The following is a 16,940-nucleotide window of genomic DNA, read 5'->3' as shown; positions in this document are numbered from 1 at the left end:
CCAGATCTTGTTACAGATGGTTGTGAGCCACCATGTGGTTGCTGGGATTTGAACTCAGGACCTTTGGAAGAACAGTCGGGTGCTCTTACCTGCTGAGCCATCTCACCAGCCCCCACTCACGTATCTTTAAGAACCAAAGTGGCACTAAAACTTGCTTCCTGCTGGGGGCTGGGAGCAGCTCCTAGTACTCTGCCTAGCACGCTGCACATTCTCAGGGGCTGTTTCTGCTGCTCTTATGAGGGACGGGAATGTGTCAGCAAAGGTGAACAGCCTTCTTCTTCTTCTTTTTTTTTCTTTTTTTTGAGACAGTTTCTTTGTGTTCCTGGCTGTCGCCCACTCTGTAGACCGGTAGGCTAGCTTCAAACTCAGAGATCCACCTGCCTCTGCCTCTGCCTCTGCTCCTGAGTGCAGGGATTTTAAGTCGTGTACCACCACTGCCTGGCTCCCCCCAAACTCCCTCTTAAGGCACAGGGTCATACATAGCCCAGGCTGGACTCTCAGTAGCTTAGGATGACCTTTAACTTCTACCTCCTGCTTTTACCTTCTTAGCGCTTAGATGACTTACGCCTGTTTTGTTTGTTTTTAAACACACACACACACACACACACACACACACACACACACACACACACACATATTTACTTAGTTTGGCGTGCGTGCCCCTTTGGGGAGGTTAGAGAACAACTTTCAGAATCAGTTCTCTCCTTCCATCTTTAGGACCAAAATTGGTAACAGCCAAGCATCTTTACCATCAGTCATGTCGACATCCCAGTCCCACGCCACAAGCCCCGAGGGTCACAGGGACCAGCCAGGGAAGGCAGGAACTCTACGAAGATGGNAATAGCTCTGAAGGGTGGTTCCTCGGTGGGACAAGGCCCCACTCAAAGGACCCACATGGCTGGGTGTTATGGCACGAGCCTGTAATTCTAGCTTGAGGCTAACAAGAACTATATACTGATCTCAAACGTGGAGGGCTGGNGGTGTAGCTCAGTTGGTGGTGTGCTTGAAACCCTGGGTTCCAGCCTCACTGGTTGTGGTGATACGGTCCTGTCACCCCAATACTCGGTGGGGCAGAGGCAGGAGGATCATAAATTTAGGGTCACCTTTGGCTACACGGAGGTTTATGGTCAGTATGGACTCCATGAGAGCCTGTCAGTTGATGAATGAATGCAGGAGCAAGCTGGCACGGTGGTCCTTGGGAGGCTGAGGCAGGAGGATCTACAAGCTTGAAGCCAGACCGGGGTGCCTTGTGAGACCCATATAAAGCCGGTATAATGGTGTGTGTCTGTACTTTAAAAGTGAGATGGGAGGCAAAGACAGGAGACTCCCAGAAGCCCCGAGGTCAGCTAGTCTGCAGGAGAACAGAAGTTACTGTCCCAAACAAGGCAGAGAAGAACCAGCATCCAAGGTTATGCTGTGGCCTGGTACCTGTGTGTGTCCGTACGACCTCCCCCCGCCTCGCTTCCCCTCGCGGGGCGGGTCGCGGCGTTTTTCGTCCCCCCCCCCCCCCCCCCGGCCCTGCCCCCCACACCCACATCCCCACACAACACAACATTTTTTGTTTTTGTTTTTTTTCCTTACCTTGATTAAGTTTTGGAACTTCTTGCTCTGCTGCAGCAATAGCTTGTACTGACTGACTGCATCATTGTGGCCACTACAGAACACGCCNTATGTCTCCTTCATTCTCTCTCCGGTTTCTCCTGAGAACTAACATGGTCAGGAGACGGAAAAGTTAGCAGGAAACGGACTGTGACTGCTTCCATCTGGTTCGTCTGCTCATGCTAAGAACTGTATTTTCCCTGACCACTCCCTCCTGACACCTTGTTGGCCTGGAGCTTACTGGGCGCCTCAACACAGGGTGTAAGGAGGTAAGAGAACTGTCCTGAGCTCTCTCTGTTCCCATTCTCCAGGCTCTTCTGGTCCACACTGTCAGGTGGCCTAATCTACTGCTACGAACTGAGCCTAAAAGTAAAATTCCCTTTCATAGCCATCGTCTGCAATGAGCATGGAATGATTTCTTTCTGGCTTAGAGAAGGGTTTTCTTAGGTTGTGAGGCTGGCTTCAAACTCTTGATCCCACTCCCTTTTGTCCATNTTGTCCTAGGATCAGAAGGAGCAGCGGAAGTAAGGAGACCTACAATGGATGGCTCTGGCCCCTGGGGAGATGGCTCAGTGGCCCAGGCTTAGTTAGGTCTTCAACGCCTGCCTAAAGAACAAAGTCAGGCAGCATGTGCCTGTAACNGCGGTGCTGGGAGGCTGAGGCAGGAGGATTCTAGGGGCTCCCTGGGCAGCTAACCAGCTAAAACAGTCAGCTCTAGGTTCCTTCGAAGACCCTGCCCCAGCCTTTAGTCCCAGTACTTAATAAGCAGAGGCAGGCGGGAGCATCTCTGTGACTTCTAGGCCACCCTGGCCGACACAGCGAGTTCCTGGACACCAGGGTCACATAGAGAGATAGACAAATAAATAAAACAACCAAATAGGGCTGTCAAGAAGGCTTAGTAGTGAGGACACTTGTTTGTAAGCCTGATGACCGGAGTTTGGTCCCTTGAGATCTACATGGTAGAAGGACAGGGCCAATTCCTGAAAATTGTCCTCTGACTTCCTCAGGTACCATGGCCCATGCATGGTCACACATAAATGAATGATTCTCATTCATTCATATTCTCTCCCCCCCCTCCCCCGGGCAGGCTTTCTCTGTGTATCTCTAGCTCTTCTGGAACATGCTCTATAGACCAGGCTGGCCTCGAACTCAGAGATCCACCTGCCTCCTGAGTAATAGGATTAAAGGCGTGCGCCCCCAATGCCTGGCTTATAAATGAAATGATGGCATCAACCTCTGGTCTCAGCAGGCTCCTACACTGTATGCATCTATCTACTACCCCTAGCAGCTAGGGGCTGGAGGAGACATAACTCATTAAACTGTGTCTAGCATACCGAAAGCCCTGGGCACAGTTCCCAGCATTGCATAAACTGGGTATGTGGGAACACCAGTAGTCCCAGCACTCAGGAAGGAATCGAGAGGACTATTTCAAGGTTCAAGTGTGGTGAGCTACAAGAGGCCCTGCCTGAACCTCCTGTCTCCCACATAACCCAACAAGATACCAACCAACAAAACAAAATCATGCCATCTTTTTTGCCCTTTTGAGATAGGACCTCTAGGCCCCAGGATGCACTTAACTCCCCATGTCCCACTATGTCAATGATGATGATGATGACGATGACGATGAACTCCTGATCCTCCCAAGTGGCAGAAACCAGCATGCCTGGCATGCCTGTGCTCGGGGTGGCACTCAAGGCATGCCAGGCAAGAGCTAGCTGAGAATACGATTCAGAGTAGTGTTTACACATGTTTGGTTGCCATTTCCGGCTCGGGGTTCCTAAGAGCAATCTGGCCAGGAGCTAGCACTGTGTGTTTTCTGGGGATGGTGGGTATGTAATATACCAGAGCCATCATCGTTCCATCAGAGAAAAGGAAGACAGAGGAGAGATGGGTGTGGCCCATCCTGGTCATAGTACCTACCTGCTGAACCAGGACGTCGCCGATCTTTTGGATGACGTAATTCCGATCACTGCCCTCCTCTAGGAACTCCTGCCGGCGCTCCTTAAGGCGGGCAAGGAAGTGGCTGTGCATGTCCAGTAAGTCGTCAGCGCACGGAAACAGGCGGTTGACTGCCTGGCCACTGAATTGCAGCTCCTCCTGCAGGGTTCTGGAGTATACTTTCAGCATGATCTTTAGCGTGCGCACGTGATGCGCCTCTGTCTGCATCAGCTCTGCAGGGGCAGGGGCGTGGGAAAATCCACCTTACCTCCCAGGGTACTCACAGCCTCTGAGACCAGCTGCAGCTGGATTGACCCTGTCAGCTCTCTGCCCACGTCCTTGCCCCTCTGGCTGGGCCCACGTACAAGCATGCACACACTTCTCTTTCATACATTTATATATACAAATGGGTTTTGTTTCTAGCACCCACGTGGAGGCTCACAACCACCTGTAACTCCACTTCCAGGGCATCTGATGTTCTCTACTAGCCTCTGCCAATACCTGCACATACATGGTACACACACAGATACTAAGCCCCCTCACGTCATATAAAATAATAAATATTTTTTTAAAATTACATTAGAAATAGAAAACAGGACTACAGAGATGGCTCAGTGGCTAAGACCACTGGTCGTTCTTTCAAAGGACCTGGGTTTGATTCCCAGCACCAGCACAGCAGCTCACAACCATCTGTAACTCCAGTTCCAGAGCATCAGATATCCTCTTCTAGCATTCTTGGGACACCAGGCACATAAGCGGTGCCCAGGCACACATGGAGGAAAAACATGTATACACATTAATAAAAGAAAAGAAACATTTCAAGCCTATGTTGGTAACTGTGCAATAAGTCATCAGTAGCACACGGAAACATGTCAGGCCACATATTCCCAAGCCTGACAATTTGAGTTCAATCCGTAAGACCCATGTAATAGGAGAGACTCCCCCACCCACAAGTTGTCCTTTGACATCCATTCCCACCCTGCAGTGCATAGGCCCGAGTTGCTATGCCCAATTTTTCATATGGGNGCTGGGATCTGAACTCATGCTTGTGCAGCGGGAATTTTGCTAACTAAGCCACACCTCCAGCCTTTCTTTCTTCCTTTTTTTTGGACACAGGGTCTTGGGACTGGAACCATAGCTAGGTTGCACAAGCCTCACATACACGGGGCCCTAGGTTCTAGCTCAGTTACTTCATAAACAACAAAATGAATAACAGAAAAGAAGGAATAGTCCTGACGTAGGTAAGGATGTGCATGAGGCCATGGTCTATCCTCAACACCTTAAAAACCTGGGTGTCGCACGGCATTACTGAAGCCTGAGTACGGAAGGCAGAGGCTGGAAGGTACCACTAGGGAGCAGAGATGTGACTGGCTCAAACCTTTCCTGCCACAGTAACAACAGGTGCCTCCCATCACACTTGGCCTTTAGCCTTTCTTAATTAGACGCCTCTCCTCCCCTCAGTGCTATGTGAGTCTGAAGCCAAAGCAGCTGAAAAAAACAAACAAACAAACAAAACAAAGCATTTAGGAATGTGCGGTGGAACCTCAATGTCCCAGGAGCCTCTGTNCTTGAGGTCAAGAAGGCTATTCTGAGGAACTTCTAGCCTTGGTGGGGGTGAAGCTTGCATGTCTCTGAATAAATGTGCAGACACAGACTTCAATGGACCCTGAGCCCAATGTCTGTGGTCCATTCATGTGCTCAAATTTAACCTCTGTGTTAGTAATAGGCATGGCTGTAGGAGTGCTTGCCGATCACCCTGACCCAGAACCAGGTGGACCAGGCCTATGATCCCAGGCTCTGGCAGTGAAGGCAGGAGGATCAGAAGTTCAAGGTCATCCTCGGTTACAAAGCAACTGTGAGGCCAGCCTGGGCTACAACAAGAGACCCTGCCTAAAACCAAAACAAACAAAGAAAAAAGGTGAACCTCTGAGAAGTTATTAGGTCAGGTAAGTAAAATGTTCACAGGTGGGAAAACGTGGTTATAGACTAGGATTCTGGGCTGGCTCGTTGGCTCAGAGAATAAAGGTACTTGCACTTGGTGACTTCAAGTTCAATCTCTGGAACTCAGAAAAGGTATAAAAAGACTCTGCAACTGTCCTCTGACCTCTCTACCTGTGTGACACACATCACACACACACACACACACACACACACACGCACATGAGTGTGTATGAGAAGGTATGAAAATGATAAAAACACACTGTATTCAGGTATGAAATCCTCAAACTAAAAAACAAAAACATTAAAAAAACAAGACAAAACCCCAAAACAAAAACAAAAACNAAAAAAAAACCAAACCAACAAACCAACAACAAAAACAACAAAATCCGAGAAGGTTAGAGATGAAACCAGTGCCTATCGTGTGCTTTGGATTTGGAATTAACACACATACAAATGTAAGAGGCTCTTGCCTCTTCTTAAGCACTCTGAAGACACAGCAGGGGGCGCTGTCTAAGACCAGGAAGCTGGTTTCACCAAATTCTGGATGTTTCAGTCTCTAAACACCACCCTGCTGATGACATTCTGTCCCCGCAGACCAAACAGATGGAGACAGTCACTAACTAAGTGACATGAATCAGCCTGGCCACTTGTCAGGCTGGTTTGCAGGGACCTGTGCTAACAAAACCCTCCCTGGTACAACAGGTAGGACTGTCCCGGGAGAGCAGGAAGTGAGGCAGATGACCAGGTCTCCCAAGAGCCTGGCTACATACTTCAGACTCTTAGGTGGAATTAGGGAAAGGAAAAAAAATAAGAAGGTTCTGGGATTTAGCACAGTTGGTAGAGACCTTGCTTAGCATGCACAACTCTGGCTTCCATTCCTAGCATCGCATAATCTGGTTGGGCAGTGTCTGTCTGTAATTCCAAGTACTTGGGAGGTGGAGGAAGATTAAGGTTATCTGAGGTGACATGGTAAGTTTAAGGCTATGACTGTCTATCTCAAAAAACAAAACTAGAAAAAAACCAAAACCAAAACAGGGCTGGTGAGCTGGTTCGGTGGACAAAGGCGTTTCCTGACAAGGCCGGACTCGTGCAGGCATGCACCACACACAAAACGATTTTTACGAAAGAATGGAAAGAAAGAAAGAGAATATCGGCACGGTGGCACAGGCGTTAAGACACCTTACCATACAGGACGTCCTGTCTCTTTACCACCTCCTTCTTCTGTTTCTTGGCATAGGCTAAATCCACAGAGAGGCTCCAGGACTCGGCCTCAAACTCATGTGCATCTGCTTCGATCTCACACCTCAGTGCGGCAATGTAAGGATCTGGGGGAGGACAGAAGGTTGTTGGTAAGGGCCCAGTGCTTGTCACATCTCCCTGTTGCGTTTATGGAGGACGTGCCGAAGCCTCTGGCTTCTCCCAGTAGAGCCAGGAACCATGTGGCGTCCCCCCCCCNCCCCCCCGGAGAGCAAAGAGGACTGACCATACCTTCTGTGAAAACAGACTCNGCATTGGAGGACGTGAGTGACAGAGAGTCGTCTGCCGTCTGCTTCAATTTTAAAAACACGGAGTCAGCTTCATCCATGTCTCCAGCGGTTGGTCTGAGTGGAGGTGATTGAAATGTTTATTTCACAAAAAAGAAGTCAGGGCCAGTGAGACGGCTCTGTGGGTGAAGATGCTTCTAACCCTGGTGACTTGAGTTCAATCCCTGAGACCCACATGGAGGGGAAGGAGGGAGCCAACTCTATACAACAAAAGTGGCTTAAATAGGCATGCATGCNTACTTGGAATATGTAAGGCAAGTGGGATTGCTACTCCTTCTAGACAGATGTTTGGAGAACTTTCTGGATTCCAGGAGCACTCTTTAACTTCTCACAGGTCGTCTTTTAAAAAACGAGGATACTTTTGGGCTAGGATACAGCATAGTGTTAGAGTGCTTGCTCAGGATGCTCAAGGCCCTGGATTCCACCCTCAGTGAGAGGAAGAGGGGAAGGAAATGTGGAAGAAGAGGAGGGAAGAAGGGAAAGAAGTTGAGAAACATAATTTGGAATTCTATGTGAGTCCTCAGAGAGACCACATTAGGGGAAAGCCTGGACTGCTGACTAAAGCTTCACTTAGTTTACACTGTCCCATGTAGCAGCTGGTGGCACAACTGTAACAGATGTGCAGATGTATCAGCTGGTGGCGCAACTGTAACAGATGTGGGGTACTAGCTTAACAACAGAGGCAACTGTGTCTGTGTGTGCTGAGGGGTAGGCTAGGGAAGGAGTCTGGAGACTCTGCTACTTGCTCACATTTTCTGGAAATTTAAAAATATTGTAGCAGCTGGGGGTGTGGCAGAGCGCATGCTCAGCTTCTGATGACGTAGTAAGATGACTCAGTAAGTCTGTGTGTGCGAGTACCCAATTGCCCCTGCCTTTACTAGTGATCACTTACAGGATACACAGCCTCACTGCAATGGGNATCAGGAGAGACTTTTTACAAAGGGAAAAGAGTATCAGCCCCTTTCCCCAGCTATTCATCTGTGAACATAGCCATTATGTTATGCTGTGGCTCTAAGTCAAGGCTTCTGGTCCTATATCAGAACCGTCTTGATGGACNGTGAAGCCAAGAGAGGCATAGACACTGNGCACGTCTTGGGAATAGGAGTAAAGCCCTGTCCAGGGATGCCAAACCAGTGAGCCTCGCAAACTGCCTCTACCCGCAGCTGAACATAACCAGGTATGCACCGGTTTTACAAAAAGAAAACATAACCAGTGATAGGTGGCACATACTGTTAATCCCAGCACTTGGCAGGCAGAGGCAGGTGGATCTCTGAGTTTGAGGTCAGCCAGGGCTATACAGAGAAACCTTGTCTCAAAAAAAACCTGAAACAAAACNAAACAAAATACCAGAACCAAAAAGAAAATGCATGGATTGGGCCATTGAGGTAGCTTAGCAAGTAAAGGTGGGTGCCTTCAAGACTGATAGTAATTAAGTTCAATCCCCGGATCCCAAACAGCAGGAGAGACCCAACTCCTCGGAGTCGCCCTCTGACCCCCATGTCTGCCGTGGCTCCAATACAGCCACACAAATAAATAAATGCAATCTAGAAAAACAGTTTTAAGGTCATCTTTGACTCTACTGTGAGTACTACTAGACCAACCTAGGCTGTTAAGACTGCTCTGATAATGATAATGATACATTTTAAACAANGCCAGGATCCAGAAAGCATGTGTTAAGGATCATTACCATGGGGCATAAATGAGTTTCTTTTCTCTCCCCCTGTGAGTGCACCTGCCAGCATAAAGGTACTCCCTGCCCCCCCCCAGCTTACCCAAGTCGCACCCCAGATCCAGCTGGGCTCGGTGTTGGCTGGAGACCCCCTTTCTGAGAGACGGTCATGCCGACATTCCTGGAAGGAGCCGGGCTGCTGCCATCAGACAGAAGTGTGGTCCGAGGGTGCTCCTTCAGGGAGGCTGCAACGGAGGCAAATACAGGGCTGGAGCTGAGAAAATGGGCAGGGTAGCGGAGGTTGCCTGTCCTGAAGCCTCGCTCTGACTGGGGCCTCAGCACTGACAGGATCTTGGAGGTCAATAGCTCATTATCCAAGAAGACATTCTCGTTCCATTTCCTGGGGAGAGAGCTGTAGAAGGGCAGCTCCGGGTGGCCAGGGAGTGACCCCCGCCTGTCGCCACCCTTAGAGTGTGTGGCCCCCATGCTGGTGCCTGGCACTGTACCCAGGCTGTGATGTGCTGGTTTTGATGCCCTGGGTGGGATCCTTCTAGAAAACGAAGCTGCGCCTCCCCCCGCTGTCTTGGCTGGAGCAGTGGGGCTGGTGTGCTGGAAACTGGTCCCTACNGTGACTGTGTGGTGTACAAATGGCACAGAATTTTCTCTTTGGGTAAAACAATTAAAAAAAAAAAAAAGAAGGAACGGCTCTCCCACACTCTGCCTGCTCTTTGCAGGGGGCAGCAGCAGAGGACAGCTTGTGTTCACAGCAAATAATCTACTCCTGGGAGCTTTGCACTTGGCGTGGTTGGCACAGACACTACACTCAGGATGATAATCGATCCGAGACATGAGGACATGAGGACCCACAGACCTGGAGGCACGATGCTGACTTAGCTGGCTGTGTTTATCAGTCCTGGTGTAGGGTAGGATTCCAACATCAGTGTATACCTGAGGCTCATTGTTCTGTTTTATGGACACACCCAACACACATCGGAGTTCAGAACAGTTATTTATTCTAGCTGCTTACTTTTTAGGATCTGGACAGGAGGATCCACGCACCCACTGATGGTAATGTTTCCCACTAACTGAAAAAAAAAAAGCTTTAAAAAAGAACAAAACAAAACAGCCATGCTGGGGACGGAATCCAAGACAGTGCGCATGCTCTCTCGCTTGCTCGCAGGTCTGTATGACTGAACCACACCCTAGTTCTTCANTAAGAGATTCTAGGTAAGTGTTCCCTAGCTCTCTTTGAGCATACCTCACCCCCACCCCTCACTGGAGGATTCTAGGCAGGGGTTCTACCCCGGAACCACGCATNCCCCAACCCTCTCAGTATTTATTTGGTTAAGAAAAAGTACACTTCTTTTTAGCTCTCTAGCCTGCCCTTCTCTTCCATGCGGTGAAATAGCAGGAAGACCCTTGCTGGGTGCTGTTGCTCTAGACTCCAAAACCACTGGCCAGACCAATCTCTCTGTCTCTGTCTTGTTCCAGGGTGGCCAGGGATATATAGAGCAACCCTATCAACAAAACAACAACAACAACAAAAAAGACTAAGGATGCATTGGAAATTTTCTGACAGGTCATGAAGGAAGCTTAAGATATGAATTACTACCTGCTGTAAATATTTTCAATTAAAATCCATCCTTTAATTTTTATTTATTTAATATTTAATTAATACTATTTATTTATTATTTATTAAGTAAAAGAAAAAGCCCCCCCCCTTTTGAGACAGGGTCTCTCTGTGTAGCCTTGGCAGGCCAGGAACTCAGTAGCCAATAACAGCTTCATACTTCTGAAAGTCCTGCCTCTGTCTCCCAAGCATGAGGGTCACAGCTGTGTACCACCATACCTTTTCCTGGCTGCTGGACATGGAAGCCAGGGCTTCATATCTATTAGCCAAGTGATCTACCAGCTGAGCCACTGAGCCAGCCCTCATAACATTCAATAGTTTATCAGCCCAGCATGGTGGGGATGTCACTGACCCCTGCCTCAAATGTTCTGATGTCAAGTTAATAAATGTCTGACAACTGTAATTATTATAGTAGATGTTGGCCACATAGATGTCGCCAATGCACACACACCCATTTACAAAGAGAAAAAAAAAATCATAAATGGAAGTGGCTCAGGTCAGAGCAGGAATTTCCTGCTATTCGTACACCATACGAAACCCCACCCAAGGCCATGATGATTTAAGCACACAAGTATGGGACAAACCTGAATGGAGGCCTCTGCCTGGCCTCTTAGCACGGCTAGCTAGTTCCTGAACTAAGTTCTGACCCAAAGTTGAATAGATTCTGCTTTTATGCTGTTCAGAGAAGAGAAAGTACAAATATCATCTAGGGATGGCTAGCTCCAAAGAATGTTTATACATATTGCTAATGGTGGGCCTTGGGAAGCTGTAATCCAAACGCTGAGGAGAATGAGACAGGAGGATCACAAGTTTAAGGTCAGCCTGTCTCAAACGACAGAAGGACAAAGGGCTTGGAAACGTGGCTCAGTGGTTAAGAGTACTTGCTCTTCATACAGAGGATGCAGGTTCAGTTCCCAGCACCCGCATGGCAGCTCACAACCACCTGTAACTAACTCCAGTTTCAGGAGATCTGAGACACACCACCATATACCTGTACATGCATGCACGAGCGTGCACACACGCACATTAAGTATACTACCATATAGCTGTACACACAGGCATGTACACACACCCATTAAGCACACCACCATATACTTGTACACACATATACATTATGTACACTACTATATACCTANACAGGAGTGCACACACATAAAGTATACTAAAAGGGCTAGTGAGATAACTCAGTGGATAAGGTCCCTTTGGTACCAATCCTGATGACCTGAATTTGATTCCCTCAATCCCCTGGACCCACATAGTGGAAAGAGACAGTTGACTCCTGCAAGTTGTCCTCTGACCTACACACGTTTGCCTGTGCAAACAAGCTTTGCCTCCATCGGTTGAAAACATTAAAACAAACTAAACAAACAACAAGAACCTAAAACCAAAGGCTGGAGGTGCGGCTTGATGGTAGAGTGTTTCCTAGCATGCCCAAGGCCCAGGGTTTGATCCCTACCTGTTATAGGGACTAACAGCTACCCTGGAGATCATTGAGGATGAACCTACCTCCTGTCCATCTGTCCTGTCCTGTAGTTAGTTCCTCACCCCCCCCAACTCCAGAAAGGGAAGTTATTTCTTAGTTTTTAAATCAAAACCCCATTAACATAAAGCTATTTCCTCCTGGTCAAGCTAGAATAGTATCTAAGTTATTCGTTCATCTGTCCCTGGGAAGAGACCTGGCACTATAAGCTACCCCCAAACATCGCAGACCATATTATCTTCTTTGTCAGCTTGGCTTGTCACTCATGCTACAGGGAAGGAAAGCTTAATTGTCCCACTAATGAGATAATGTGCTCCTCCCTTCAAGGAGCCCCTCCCTCAGTGCAGCAGGTGGTGGAGTTTGGAGTCCTCAGAACTGTTTACCACTCTTTGTTTTGTTCCTTTTCCTTGGGATACTGGCCGGCCAAAAGTCCAAGCTCCCTTTCCCTGTGGCCCCGGGCTTTTCAGTTTCTCTCCGAAGCCCTCCATGTCCTCCACCATGCAGGGACTTGCTGACCTCCACTGCAAAAGGCACAGTGTTCTTTCTTTCTCTGTTCCTCAGGACTACTGTTTACAGTTGTCTGCTGATGTTACCCTTCAAACTCTAAAGCTCTGATGATTGTTTTCTGTTTATGTATAGTTTGTGTGTAGGTATGTGGGTTCCTGAGGCGGCCAGAGGAGAGCATTAGCTGTGCTGGAGCTGGAGTTAGGAGGACATGGAGAGCTGCCCCATCGTGTGCTGGGAACTGAACTCAGGTCCTCTGTATGAGCAATACACAGTCTAAGCCACTGAGCCCCCATTTTTCTCAAAATAAAATTACCTTTGAGCTTCAAGTCCATTAAAAAAAAAAATCCTTTTACTAATGAGACTACAGACCCAAACTGAGACCTCAGTTTCCCCAGTACAGCAGACAGCAAACAATTACAGTAAAATAAACTATTAGAACGGACAGAACGTGGTAGTGCATTCCTTTTATCTCAGCACTTCAGAAAGCAGAGGCAAGTAGATATTTGAGTTCAAGGCCAGCCTGCTTGACACAGCAACTTCAAGANCAGGACTATATAGTGAGACCCTGTCATCAACAATCCTCCAAGCAAAAACTATAACCAACGCTGAAAGTACTACAGCACACTTAAATGCTCTTTGTATAATGTAGAATGCAATGTAAAGTATTTGTTTATAATAATATATTTTAAAAAATGCATATTAAGTGTTTTGCCTGCATGTGCATCTGTGTACCAAGTTCATGACTGGTACCGGTGGAGGCCAGCAGAGGATATCAGATCCTCTGGAACTGGAGTTATAGAATGTTGTAAGTCACCAGTGAAGTGCTGAGAACCAAACTCTGGTCCTTTCAAAAGCACTGCACTTACCCTCTGAGCCAGCCCTCTAGCACAAGTGTTTATATCTTATGGTGGATGGGTCCAAAATGACTCTCTCTGTAATGTTTGTAGCCGTGAAAACAAATTATGAGCCAGGAGCTCTGCCTTAAAACAGTTGTGTGAATTGTGCCTTTAAAATGTTTTTAAATTTTATTTATTTTATGTATGTGGGTACACTGTCACTGTCTTCAGACACACCAGAAGAGGGCATCCGATCCCATTACGGATAGTTGTGAGTCACCATGTGGTTGCTGGGAATTGAACTCAGTATCTCTGTAAGAGAAGTCAGTGCTCTTAACCACTGAGCCATCTCTCTGTGTTTTTTTTATACTGGGCTTTCACGCTTTTGATACTCTGAGATTTACTTTTCCTGGTGGGACCAATTTTTCTTAAGTGCCAAGGCAAGCCAATCCCTAGAGACAATAAAAGACTCACACTGAGGCCTGAGATGGCTCTCTGAGCAAAGGCACTTGCTGCAGAATGTGGCGACCCGCCCTGAGACCCATATGGTAGAATAACAACCAACTGTAGAAAATTGTCTTTTGACTTCCACAAGCTGTTGCACTGTATTTGTGCCCACAAATCCATCAGTCACTAAATAAATGTAAACTTAAAAAAAAAATTCCCACATATCTCTCATATGGAAAGTTGTAGCTGCTTGTATTACTGCTAATCATGTTCCCCCCCAAAACCGCTTACAGAAGAGAATGTCTGCGCGTAGCTTCTGGGAACCTGCCCCTAGTAGGTTCTGATTGGTAATTAAAGATGCCATCAGCCAATAGCTGGGGAGGACAGACAGAGGCGAGATTTTAGGATTCCTGGGGTGGATGGGTGTGTGGAGGAGGAAGAGGAGGAGGAGGAGGAGGAGGAGATGATCCAGGAGGATGGGAGGAGAGGAGAGACAATGCCATGCCTGAGAAGAGTGTGAGAGACGGAGAGGCATGGCAGCCACGTGAAGGAGCCAGGAGGGTGCGGCCCAGAGCGCTGCCCAACTGAGCCTAGAGCAACCAAGANAGAACGCAGACTTAGTAAGTAGTAACTCATTATCAGCGGGAGGGAGATTCTAGCAGCAGTGGGGGCTAGGCAGTGGCCCCCACTATTGTGCTATCTAAAGCACATTAAAATGTAAAGGCTGTGTGTGTGTCTTTCACTCTGGAACATAAGCTACTGAGGTGGGTACCACCCTGCGACGGGATTTATTAATTAATATTTAATACTACACAAAGTGGCCAAGCCATAGTCAACACCCACAGGCAGGGTCTATCTATGTAGCTATGGGTCATCAGCGTGCTCTGATATCTACCTCACAAGCTTGTTCCTGCAGCCACAAGTTTCTCACGATGATGCTTGGCTTTAATCGTTCACTGGGCACATGACCTACAGTCAGTCACCTGGGAAGAGTCTCAATGAGGAACCATCTACACTGGACGGGCCTGTGGATATNTCTGGTCTTAGTTATGTTAACTGATACGGGAAGGTCCAGCCTACTGNAAGCAATGTTACTCCCTAGGCAGGGGTCCTGACCTGTGTAAGAGTGCAGACAGCAGGCTAAACACAGGCGGGCAAGTCAGTCTGCCTGCACTTGCTTGTTTCTCTCTGCTCTTGAGTGTAGGTGTGATGTGACTCGTAGAGTGACTTCCCAGAACTGCAACCTGCAACTGTAAGCTGAAACAAATCCCTTTCTCCCTTAAGATGCTTATCACAGGAGCGAAAATGCAATGAAGATACCTGCCTTCCATAAACTTCTTCTGTCAGTGACAGGAGTAGTCATTAATATGGACCGAACTCAGTAGTCCAGGCTGACTTGAGGCTCCATGCTGGCTTTGAACTCAAGACAATCCTGCTTCAGTCTCTCTGGCCACCATTGGTTCCCACCCACCTTCTGTCCCAACTGTAGGTCACATTCCATCTGCTTCTATCATCTCAACGCCAAGTACAAGACTACAAGGCCAGGTTCTCAACCTTCGCAATGGGAACCAGATGGAAACAGGGCAGCAAAGATAAAACATAGATTTGGAAGCCAGCACTCAGAAGGCACAGGCGGGTGGATTTCTGAGTTCGAGGCCAGCCTGGTCTACAAAGTGAGTTCCAGGACAGCCAGGGCTATACAGAGAAACCCTGTCTCGAAAAACCAATATATATATATATTTGGAAGGTGTTGAGTCAGGAATACCATAGGGAAGCATGTGCCATGGGGAGGTTTAAGAAGTGCCCGGCCATTGAGCTAGTGAAGGCATATCAAAATTAGCTGGCGCGCGTGCATGTGTGTGTGTGTGAGCAGGTGTGTGTCTTTCATTTGAGAATCCAGAGAGAGAGAGAGAGAGAGAGAGAGAGAGAGAGAGAGAGAGTGAGTGTGTGCGTGCGCGCATGTGTGTGGCTTTCATTCGAGAACCCAGAGAGCTCTTGGGCAGGTGCGGTGTGTGTGATCTACCAGGAGCCAAAATCAGTTTAACTAATTTACCATATCACTGCCCCTCCCCCCAACATGAAATTATTTCCATTGCCACTTCATAACTGTAATTTTGCTACTGATAGGAACTGTGATGTCAATATCTGTGTTTTCTGAGGGTCTTAGGCAACTCCCATGAAAGGCTCATTGGACACCCCCTCCCCACCTACCAATCTGAACCCTGTCCATTCTCGCTTCTTCTAGAAAAAGCCACCCTTGAGGGTTTTGTCTACATCTCTGCTTTGCTCCCAGTATGCCCTGTATGCAGCGCTGTGCTGCCTGCTTCTAGTCAGTTGTGAGCTAAGCTGCCTCTGTGGCAGTTCCTCCAGTGGCTGCANGTCTTATCACACCTTAATCAAACAGGTCCCAGCCACTCTCCGCACACCAGCGGCCCAGAGACCTCTGGAGGTCTGCCTGATGGGACAANTGAAACCGTGTGCCTCTGTCTCCCTTCTTCTAAACAGCATTTACCATGCNACACAGGATGGAAGCCCTGTGCTGCTTTGGAAAATGTTAAAAGAATCGGCTCAGCAGGTTAGGAGTGCTTGCTGTGAAGGCAAGAGAACTGCGTGTACGTCACCAGCTTGTAAAAGCAGTGCATGCCTGGAACCCGTGTTGTCACGTGCAGACAGCAAGACTTTGCTGGACAGCTGGCTAGGATAGCCAAAATAATGAGCTTCAAGGTCAGGGGGAGAATGTGTCTCAAAGTCAAGGTGGAGGGGCTTGAGAGACTCAGCAGGCAAGGCACTGGCTGCTCTGCCAGAGGACCGAGGTTAAGATCTCCCCACCCAAGCCAGGTAGTGGTGGTGCATACCTTTAATTTCTCAGAGAAATTAAGCAGAGAGCAGCGTATCTCTGAGTTCAAGACCAGCCCTGTCTACAGGGCAAATTCCAGGACAAACTAGTTTACAGAGCAAGTTCCAGAACTACACAGGGAAAAAAAATCAAGGCACAAACCAAACAAAAAGATTCCCTGACCTGAATGATAGCTAACAAACCATGTGACTCCAGCTCTCAGGANATCTGATGCCTACTTCTGGCCTCCTTAGGACGGCACTGAGCACGCGTGGCACACAGATACAGCCATTTGCAACTCCAGTTCCAGAGACTCTGAGCCCCATTCAGGCCTCCAGAGGCTACTATGTAAACAGTACACATACAGACATGGAGGCAAACATTCACACACATAAATCTTAAAAAAAAAACAAACAAAAAAACTGAGGTGGAGAGTGACCGGGGAAGGTGCTAGATGTTGACTCTGGCTTCTGCATGCACAAGGGAAAGTACCACATCCACACTCCCACAAAA

At 48.0% G+C, this 16,940-nt stretch overlaps 1 protein-coding gene across 1 annotated transcript in view; it reads right to left on the bottom strand.

Moving 5' to 3' along the window:
* Positions 1–16,940, bottom strand: part of Arhgef18 (Rho/Rac guanine nucleotide exchange factor 18) — a 61,433-nt gene that overhangs the window by 18,138 nt on the left and 26,355 nt on the right. The window contains exons 2-7 of the mRNA XM_029532065.1: positions 8,795–8,936; positions 6,967–7,079; positions 6,663–6,803; positions 3,520–3,770; positions 1,582–1,707; positions 1,104–1,149 (exon numbers count right to left, since the gene is read on the bottom strand). Coding sequence (XP_029387925.1) covers positions 1,104–1,149; positions 1,582–1,707; positions 3,520–3,770; positions 6,663–6,803; positions 6,967–7,079; positions 8,795–8,862 — 745 coding nt within the window. The 5' untranslated portion in view covers positions 8,863–8,936. The remainder of the gene's footprint in view (positions 1–1,103; positions 1,150–1,581; positions 1,708–3,519; positions 3,771–6,662; positions 6,804–6,966; positions 7,080–8,794; positions 8,937–16,940) is intronic.

This window comes from Mus pahari, chromosome 19 (genome assembly GCF_900095145.1).
Source record: "Mus pahari chromosome 19, PAHARI_EIJ_v1.1, whole genome shotgun sequence".
Taxonomy (NCBI): Eukaryota; Metazoa; Chordata; class Mammalia; order Rodentia; family Muridae; genus Mus; species Mus pahari.
The sequence above is the reverse complement of the archived record's forward strand: the minus strand, read 5'-3'. Positions and strand labels throughout refer to the sequence as shown.